Source organism: Mangifera indica, chromosome 12, assembly GCF_011075055.1.
Source record: "Mangifera indica cultivar Alphonso chromosome 12, CATAS_Mindica_2.1, whole genome shotgun sequence".
In the NCBI taxonomy this organism is placed as follows: Eukaryota; Viridiplantae; Streptophyta; class Magnoliopsida; order Sapindales; family Anacardiaceae; genus Mangifera; species Mangifera indica.
In genome coordinates this window covers 10397212-10406688 of record NC_058148.1, presented here as the reverse complement: position 1 = coordinate 10406688, position 9477 = coordinate 10397212, and the positions used below count along the sequence as shown (strand labels likewise).

The 9477-nt window shown below is 36.7% G+C and overlaps 2 protein-coding genes and 1 long non-coding RNA gene across 6 annotated transcripts; 1 reads left to right on the top strand and 2 right to left on the bottom strand.

Annotated features, from left to right (window-relative positions):
* Nucleotides 1-289: 289 nt before the first annotated feature.
* Nucleotides 290-4548, bottom strand: LOC123192644 (probable inactive receptor-like protein kinase At3g56050). 4 transcript variants are annotated; one of them, XM_044605270.1, is made up of 10 exons: nt 4251-4548; nt 3989-4127; nt 3497-3568; nt 3273-3416; nt 3041-3184; nt 2418-2769; nt 2247-2334; nt 1599-1789; nt 1388-1520; nt 290-1148 (listed from the first exon to the last, which is right to left on the bottom strand). In XM_044605270.1, exons 1-10 carry the CDS (start codon nt 4342-4344, stop codon nt 550-552), a joined length of 1956 nt encoding a protein of 651 aa, XP_044461205.1. In that variant the 5' UTR covers nt 4345-4548; the 3' UTR covers nt 290-549. The 4 variants fall into 4 exon arrangements, with proteins under 4 accessions (XP_044461205.1, XP_044461206.1, XP_044461207.1 ...); XM_044605271.1 differs by having other exon boundaries at nt 3989-4124; nt 4251-4547; XM_044605272.1 differs by lacking the exon at nt 2247-2334 and having other exon boundaries at nt 2354-2769.
* A 1283-nt stretch (nt 4549-5831) lies between these two features.
* On the bottom strand, nt 5832-6634 carry LOC123193709. The gene is made up of 2 exons (XR_006497122.1): nt 6233-6634; nt 5832-6136 (listed from the first exon to the last, which is right to left on the bottom strand). It is a non-coding gene; the product is annotated as an uncharacterized LOC123193709 (long non-coding RNA).
* An 869-nt stretch (nt 6635-7503) lies between these two features.
* On the top strand, nt 7504-9389 carry LOC123193535 (peptide-N4-(N-acetyl-beta-glucosaminyl)asparagine amidase A-like). Its single transcript, XM_044606566.1, has one exon. The coding sequence runs from the start codon at nt 7504-7506 to the stop codon at nt 9244-9246; it is 1743 nt and encodes a 580-aa protein (XP_044462501.1). The 3' UTR covers nt 9247-9389.
* The last annotated feature ends 88 nt before the right edge of the window (nt 9390-9477 follow it).

Below are 9477 nucleotides of genomic sequence, written 5' to 3'. Positions count from 1 at the left end.
TTATTCTTAATTCAAAATCATCCAATCAAATGATGACATATATAAATGTGTATACATTTGTGTATCTAAAGTGAGTACACATAATTTTATTGTAGATTAAATGCTTTGACTTTGATCAAGAACATTAAAAAAAAAAAAAAAACTTCTGCCACCAAATCAGTCTTCTCTGAAATCTGATCGTCAGATAAATTAATAGGCAATTACATAATCTCTCTACTTTTCAAACTTAGTCATGGTTGAAATAGTCAATATTATTAAGACGAAGTCCTCTACATAAAAACAACTGAAAGATTGGCATTATGTTGATTGATCATTTCAACATATGGTAAGTAAAATAAGAATGGTGTAATGTAATTTTCTTATACATTTTCACAGACAATTCAGAGAGAGAGAGAGAGAACCCAAACAAGGAAGATTTACCAAATTTCCACGGATTTGTACAACTAGCATTTCATTGGCCTACAATAGATACAAGAACTATCGACCTAGAGTCAACAAAGAGGAGGATAAAATTTGAAGTTCTCATACTTACAGTGAAAATTTCATGTTCTAGACTGCATCTGTGGACAAAATCTCGAGCTCTGCCCACCCAAGAGGAGAAAGCCTGGGGATTGCTACGTCTTGAGTAATTCCAGTAATATCTCTGAGTCTTGCAGTGACATCTCTCATTGATGGTCTCAGTTTTAGGTTGGGATTGACACAAGATTTTATCAATTCACCGATATTCTCCAGCTGCTCCACTTCAAAAGTGTGTAGAATTGGATCGACTGTACTTTTAAGGGGCTGATCCCCTATCAGATAATCTGAAGCCCAATCTTCAAGACAACCATTTTCTACCATGTACGGCATCCTGCCCGTCATCATCTCAAATAATAATAAGCCAAAGCTGTACACATTACTTTTTAGACATTCTGATGGTGTATCTGAAAGCTCTTTTTTAGCTGTTCCCATTTCAGAAGCAGCTATCTCATTCTGGAAGCTGAAGTCAGACAATTTGGCTGCAAAGTCCTCAGTGAGGTAGACAGCCGAAGAGTTCAAGTTGTTGTGAGCTATGGGCGGGTTTAGCTGGTGCATATACTCTAGGCAGTATGCTGTGCCCATTGCAATGCGCATGCGCATTCCCCAGTTTAAGTGCTCGGACTCTCTAACTGCAGGACCCAAAAATATAACACTCTAATCAGCTGAAATAACGGGTTATCAAAATCACATTACAAGTAATTCTGAGAATAATGCACCAACTTATTTTTTTATTTTTTCCACTATCTGTGTAGATTCCATGTTTATTAACAAATAATTTACCATCTTCAGAACAACTAGCACTTCTATTGAAATGTAAACATGGTTTGCCCATCAAATTGCCTAATATACAGCACAATCAACCACTTACTGTGTAGATGTTCAAAAAGAGTTCCATTAGGAGCATATTCAAACACCATCATTCTAGTGAAAGTTTCCTCTTCCTCGCAATACCCAATAAGGTTGACAAAATTCTTGTGGTTCACTTTTGATAATGAGACAATCTGCAAAACATAACCATAAAAATATTTAGAACAATCAGATAGCATAAACACCACTTTGGCTTGTTCATAAAGTACTACCTTCTTCCTAAACTGTACTTCTAAATTCTTTGACCAATCCTTGGCTGATGCAGCTTCAACAGAGACAACAGATATTTCAACTCCACTGGACAATGTCCCTTTGTATACCATACCAATTGGTGAAGAACCAATTACATTACTGAAATCTTCACAAGCTGATTCAAGCTCAGATCTCTTAAGCTTTGGAACGCCTGAAATGAATATTGAATTATCTAATTACACAGGCACAACAACATCAACATGATAAAAATACTAAACCAAGATGCAGGGAAGAAAGATGCAGTTCTCCTCTCTCTTTGCTTGTAATGTACATGCAAGCTGGCAAGCATTTACTGTATATACTTCTCCCAAGAATGAGCATATAGACCGGATCTAAGTCAGGTGGACAATTTCAGTATGCAAATTAGAATTTTTGAAGAAATTTAACCAAATCAGAGAGCAACTAAAAACAATTTTTTAGCTCCCGAATTCGAAATGAAATCAAAGACCACAACCATTTGACTTGTTTTGCTTCTGGCCCTAGAATATCTCCTTGTGATTGATAACTCATAAAACAAGTGAGGCTACTGATCTATGGAGAAAGATGAATTGCCATCTCTGGTCTAGGATATATTGATAGGTGCCAACCATTGAAAAATACATTTCAACCTTCTGAAAGTCTCCTCTTTTCAGCCACTGCTCGATTGTTTGTGTTCAATTGATTGGCACCAGAGATACCCTTATAAATGATTTTCACCTGAGAAAAGAATAAGTACCAGTTACAAATGCTTTCTGAAGCTGTCCGCTCAATCCTGTGGTCCAAGGTTTGACAGTAGATACCTTGTGACTTCTGTAGAGATATATGACTATGATTAAAATGAGGAGCAATATGGTGCCCCCAATGATTCCACCCAGCATTGCAGACTTTGAATAACTCCTTTCTGATTTTGAGGAGCTTGGAAATGATGAAGGAATTAGGGATGGAAGAGGAGGTGGGGAAGGAAGAGGAGGTGGAGCAGGAAAATCGTTAGTGGTATTATCTGATGGAGTAACAGAAGCAGGTGGAAGAGGAGCTTTTAACGGAGATTCTGCAGGAGGTGGTGCAGTTCCACCATAAGTACCACTAAAATCAATTCTGGGTACATCTTGCAGCAGTATCCTACGAACAACATCTTCATTTTGGACATTATTCCTAGCAAAGACAAAGGGATCATTAGCAAAGAGAGAGAAACACAGAAACATAATGTAACTAACATTAAGAAACATAAAGAAACAACATATATTAGTCATTATGAGGTCTTATGCACAAAGGAGGCACTTACGTTTTCAAATTCATGAAAATTAGAAGAAAAAAATTACACAGAAAACACTTCGATGGTGTAAGAACAATGCACTGATGAACCATAATTTGGGATAGCATATTAACCTCGAAGGAATTAATCTCAACTCTACAGCCAACATACCAAGAAATGAATCTTCTGCTGCAAGATGATCCTTTTTTGGCAGCATGAGACAGGAGCGCTTCATCTACCTGACTTTCTGATATCATTTGAAGTCCATAAATTTCAGGAGATAGGCCACCAAGAAGTTCATTGTTGTCCAGTAAACTGTAATGCGAGAAGAAAATTGAATCACTATGCATAATGAAACAAGGTGTCTGTAGCAATAATTAACCATTAGATATTATCAGCCTACAGGATTGCCAGTGACTCATTGATGCCAAGATCAGATGGAAGTGGTCCACTAAAGTTATTGTAGCCCAAGTCCAACACCTCCAATTCCTTCAGCTGTCCAAATCCTTCAGGAATAATTCCAGTGAAAGAGTTGTTGCGCAAAATACTGAAAGAAGACACTGAATCATTTCGAGCAAGAGAAGAAGGCACATCATCCTCATGTAACCACTAACTGTAGCTACTTACATAGACTTTATATGAGTCAATCTTCTGAGCTCAGGTGCCAATGCTCCTTCAAGGCGAAGATCTTTCAAGTTCCTGCATATTAAACACATTCATCTTTATAATCAATTCAAATATAAAATAGGTGTCCATTAAAATTGCAATCCCTTTTATTTACACGCAGAGGTTTAAAATTTAATAAGATCCATTTCTTAATAAATTCTTAAAACCAAAACTATTCTAATTTTTCTCCTTTCAAGTTCTTACCCACTACATTTAAGATCTATTTTATTATCTCCATCAATTACCCAAAATCATTTACAAATGATAAATAACGAACAAAGTTGATCCTAAGCACAGCCAACTCTGATAATCAGCAACCGTCCGTTCGGTTAAGTAAAAATATGAGGACATGAATAAAAATTACTAAAGAAAACTCAAATTCTTCTGCACATTTCTCCGAAGCTGACCCTTAAAAAGAAGTTTTCCAGAAAAGAAAAGAACAAAATTACTCACAGAATGACAACTTTGCCCTCAGAACACTCAACGCCAAACCAAGAACAATGGTCCTCCGTACCACTACTCTTCCAATTCCTTAAAGCACCAGACGGATCACTCACCACTCTCTCTCTCAACTTCAACAACGCCAAACCTGCTGTGTTCATAACAAAACGACATAGAGGAAATCACAAACTTTCCGCCATTGTCCCGAGAACCAAACAGAAAATAAAAAACAAAAGAAAAAGAAAGAAAGAAAGAAAAACTCGTGATCAAGCACCTTCATCATTCAACGACCAACACGAACACAGACTACGAGAAACGAGAACAATAAGCAAAACTTGTAATCCACCGAACTTCCAATGCCCGTCCATCGATCAAAACTATAACAACTAAGAAAATGAGAAATGAAATAGCAGAAAAACTTAGCAGATAGAACGAAAAAACTAAAGCTTGAAACACTTTCTGAGAATTGTATATAAAACTGAAGTCATGTTGGCGTGGTGGCGAGCTAATTTAGACTGAAACAGAAGAAGCAGTTAGAGTTTTGAAAACGCAAATGGTAGTTTTATTTTATTTATTTGAAGTGGTTCAGTTATAAATTAATATAAGATTACTGCGGTGATTAAAACGACAAGTCGTCCTGTCCTGGATAAATTGAAAGATGGTGCCGGCTTAGATTAGACTATTGAACAATTCGTCTTCGTAGTTGTAGTACCAAGTCTACTGGGCCACTTGGGCTTGGAATCAGTATTTTTTAAAATAAAAGTACGTGAGCGTATAGGTAGGTGGGTACAAATATAACGTCTAATCTATTTATTTATGTATTAAAAAATATTATTTATTTATTTATTTTTTATTAGATTGCTTCCTACCTACCCTGATTATACGAAATCAGATCTCTCCATTCTCCTTCTCAGGTCACTAAAAGTTTATTGTAATAAAATTTGTAAAAAATAAATTTGACTTTTTATTTATTTATTTATTTAATTTTGAGAATATAATATTATTCTCCGAAAATAAAGCCTAATTCCGCTCTTGTAATTTTTTACTCTCACATCAGAAATTTATTTTGAATCCAGAAAAAGGACAATTGGAAAGGTGTTTGTACGTGGGGAAATACACTTCTCTGGGACGCTATTATTTAACAAAAATGGACGGTTAAGATTGTCCAATTTTAGTTAATTATATATTATGTAGGCCGAATAACCATTACCCACCCACCTTTGATGAAATGACTTTTTTATCCTTTAAATTTGAGAGACAAGTGGCGGTGAGAAATTAGAGGGGCATTTTGTTTACTGTTCCTGTTTATTAAAACTATTACTTCATCTAATGGTGAGAAATCTTTTGAATCAAATTTTTTTAAAGTAAATTTAATTTTGATGATCAATCATATAATTATTAAATTAAATAAATAAAAAATTCGTATTTTTAAAAGTGCATCCCTCCAGTCTTCACAAAATTCAGAACTTTGAACTTAGCATCATTTTTCTGAAAGATGCGTGCTTATGACCTGCCTTTTACGCAGTATAAATATGAACAGAAGGAAAAGGTCATCAGTTGATTTTCCTAAAATCGGAACCCAATACCTTCGGTGAAGCTTCATCGAAATCATTTATCTGGATTTGAACCAGAGCGATATGTAATTCCTTCTTGAAAGTTTCTTAGGAATAGAAATGCTCTATAGCCACACTGACAAACCTAATCACTAGGCCGCCGGTCTTATTCAATCCCATTAGAAAGGAAAGAGTAAACGTTTTTTATTTTGCCAGTATAGTACTGTCATAAAACAGGAAAGAGTGTTTAATGAAGTTAATAAGATACTTTTGGCCATGGACGGGAGATAGCACAAGGTATGGGAATTAATAATTAATTAATTAATTCACATAATGAAATAGAGACCAAGAAGTACAGTATTTATGTGCTGAAGAAGCTGAACTTTTGAACCCAGATATAACTTGTAAAACTTACCCAAAATTCTGTTGTTGCTTCAGAATCACTCTCAAGTCTTCTCTCCCTCTCTTATCCTGTTTAATATGGTTAATTCAAACTGAAGAAACAATCAATTTAACAAAATTCTGGGACCCTATTATTCAATAAAAGTGGACGGTCAAGATTATAAATGGGCACCGCCCTCCAACACAAGCTCTTGCTCTGTCATTACTGCAAAAACAGAAAGCAATAATCCTTGAACAAACAAACAAACCCTAATTTTGGCACCACAATTAATTAAACTGGGATGTTAACTAGAGATCATACCGGTCTTCACAAAATTCAGAACTTTGAACTTGGCATCATTTCACTGAAAGATATGTGCTTATGAGCTGATTCCTGCAACGATCATATTATCTGTCTTTTACTGAGAGTATAAAAAAGAACAGAAGGAAAACGGTATCAGTTGATCTTCCCTAAATCGGAACCCAAAACCTTCTCTGAAGCTTGATCGAAATCATTTATCTGGATTTGAACCATAGTGATATTAAATTCCTTCTTGAAAGTTTCTCAGGAATAGAATTGCTGTATAGCCACACTGACAAACCTTATCACTAGGTCACCAGTCTCATTCATTCCCATCAGAAAGGAAAGACTAAATGTTTTCTATTGTGCTGGCATAGTGTTGTAATAAAACAGGAAAGAGTGTTTAATGAAGTTTATAAGATATTTTTGGCCATGGAGGGGACATAGCACAAGCCACAAGCTATGGGCTACTCTGGTAAGTCAGGGCTGATAATGAACAGAATGACTCATCCATATATTCCTTGTTGTCATATGTGTCTACAGAGGCCACAAGAATCTGGATACAGAATGATCTTGATTATTGTAGATACCTTGCAACTCCATTTTCTGAAATTTTTACTCTGTTTGTACATCATTTGGAATCTATTAGATGGAACTTATTTCAGAAAAATAAAATCAAATCAAATACTGCAAACTTAGACCCCTTTGGTTGGAGAGGCAAATGACCAGACAAGTGAAGCTTAATCCATTTGAATATTTGAATCGTTACATTTGGTTGGGCTGACCCGATTTGTTTAGAACCCCATAAATATCTACTCGGTTTATCAATTTAAGTAATTAACAATTAATTGATTCACGTAATGAAACAGAGACCAGGAGGTACACTATCTATGTGCTGAAGAAGCTGAACTTTTGAACCCAGATATAACTTGTAAAACTTACCCAAAATTCTGTTATTGCTTCATAATTACTCTCAAGTCTTCTGTTATTGCTTCATAATTACTCTCAAGTCTTCCCTCTCTCTTATACGAGGTTTTACCTATTTCGTGTAATTAATTTAATATTGAATAAATAATTAAATTCAACAATTTAACCAAAATTTTATTATAATGTTAAAATCACTTTCAAAACTTTATTGTTTTTATGATCGTAGGTTTCATATTTAGTATAATCGGTTTAATTCTATATTATCGATTTAGGTTATATAAAGTTTTCTCATAATAAAAAAAAATATTGAAAACTTTTTCTATAAAAAGCCCACCAAATTTAAACGCCAAACCACACGAACAAAAATGCATGTTCATATTCTACCTTTGGCTCTCTTCTTCCTCCTCTCCTCCTCCTCCTCCTCCACTCCCCACCACCTTCAACGTACTCCCCCCCGGGAGTATATTGAGCTTACTCACCCTCTTCCACCCTCTGATCGCGTGACTCCCGCATGCACTCGCAATATAATCGATCACTCCTTCACCAGCTTCCTCAACAAACGTCCCTTCACCATCCCTTACTTTCCACCCTCCGATTGCCCCCACCCCTGGTCACACGTCATCCTGGAATTTCACGCCATATCCAAAGGTCAACAGTACGCCCACATCGCCGGGTTGTGGCTTGGCGGCTCCGAGCTGCTTCGTACCAGTTCAGCCGAGCCTTGCAAGTCGGGTGATTTCTGGAAAGTACGTAAAGACATAAGGAGGTACTCTTCTCTCCTCCTACAATCCAACCTCAATGTTACCATGATGTTTGAAAATATCGCTAACGACGCTGTTACCGGCGCCTACCACGTTAACGTCAATCTCTTTTTTGTGAAAGATAAACTAGTTTCTCTTGCCGCTCCGTCTACCCTCTCCATCCATAATTTTAATCTAAACTCAGGGCTTGAATCCGATAAATATAACGACCCTCCTGCTGATTTGATCATTCCAATATCTCAAGAAGACGGTGACAAGAGAGGATTTTGGTTTCGCGTTGAGAAAGAATCGGATTTCCATTACAGGAAAGTTAAGTTCCCGCGTAATACTTACAGAGCAATCTTGGAGTTGTACGTTTCATCTCATGGAAACGATGAGTTTTGGTATTCGAACCCTCCAAATTCTTATATAGAGTTGAATAACTTAACGACTAGTCGTGGTAACGGGTGTTACAGAGAGGTTTTTGTCACAATTGATGGGAGGTTTATCGCCTCAGAAGCCCCGTTTCCAGTTATATTTACTCATGGTGTTAATCCATTGCTTTGGGCACCGGTGGTCGCCATCGGCGCTTTTAGTTTGCCTTCTTATGACATCGATTTGAGCCCGTTTCTGGGTTATGTTTTAGATGGAAAGAGACATAAGATTAGCATTGGAGTTGATGATGCCATTTCGTACTGGCTCACGAATGCGAATTTGCATATTTGGTTAGACCAAAGCTCGTCTGAAGTCGAAGCGAGCTCTGCAGTATATCATTATCCAAATCTGAGCCTTGAAACTAACGAAGGTTTCGAGTATCTTGAAGGAAAATATCAGGTTACAGCTCAGAGAAGGACCATGTTTGTGGGATGGGTGAAGTCAAGTTTAGGCAATTTGACCACCAGAGCTGTGAGGCAGTTCAGGTACAAAAATCACTTAAAATTTGACAAAAAAGGAGCTTATAAATTGGTGCAACAAAGGGTCAAGGTAAGGAGATCAGTGGAGGTGAGAACTGAGACCGGTCGTTTGGTCAGCTATGTTCATATTCGGAGACGGTTTCCTCTTGAACTGGCGACTCTAAATGTGGCTAGATCGAAGAAGAAGGATAAATATGTGCTTTATACGAATGTGAGTCATTCGTTTGTGGAGCAACGTTCGATTGGGAAGATTAAGAGTTCTGTTAATAACAACCAAGTTTCTAGTGGATGGATGGAGATTAATAAGGATCAGAATTCTGTGAAATCTGGTGAAGGCTTGACAGAGCAGAGCTACGGTTACAGAGATGAATCTGGATGTTATTCAAGGAGTGTTTCAGCTAGTAATGGCAAGCTCATAAAGGACAAGACCGTTCCATGCTTGTCTTCATCCTAACATATTGTCTTTTAGATTACGGTTTTCTGGTTTCTTGTTGCCAGTCTAAATAATCTATGTAATAATTTGAAGTTTATGTGTATCTCAGTTACAAAATAGTGAATGTTTCTTGGATTGGATTGGACCGTCCCTTCGATACTAAATCACTATACCAAGTCAAATTAAAATATTGTCGGAAAAGTATTCGAACCCTTACTCTTAAAACCTCACTCTTTTGTCGAGTAAGCCATC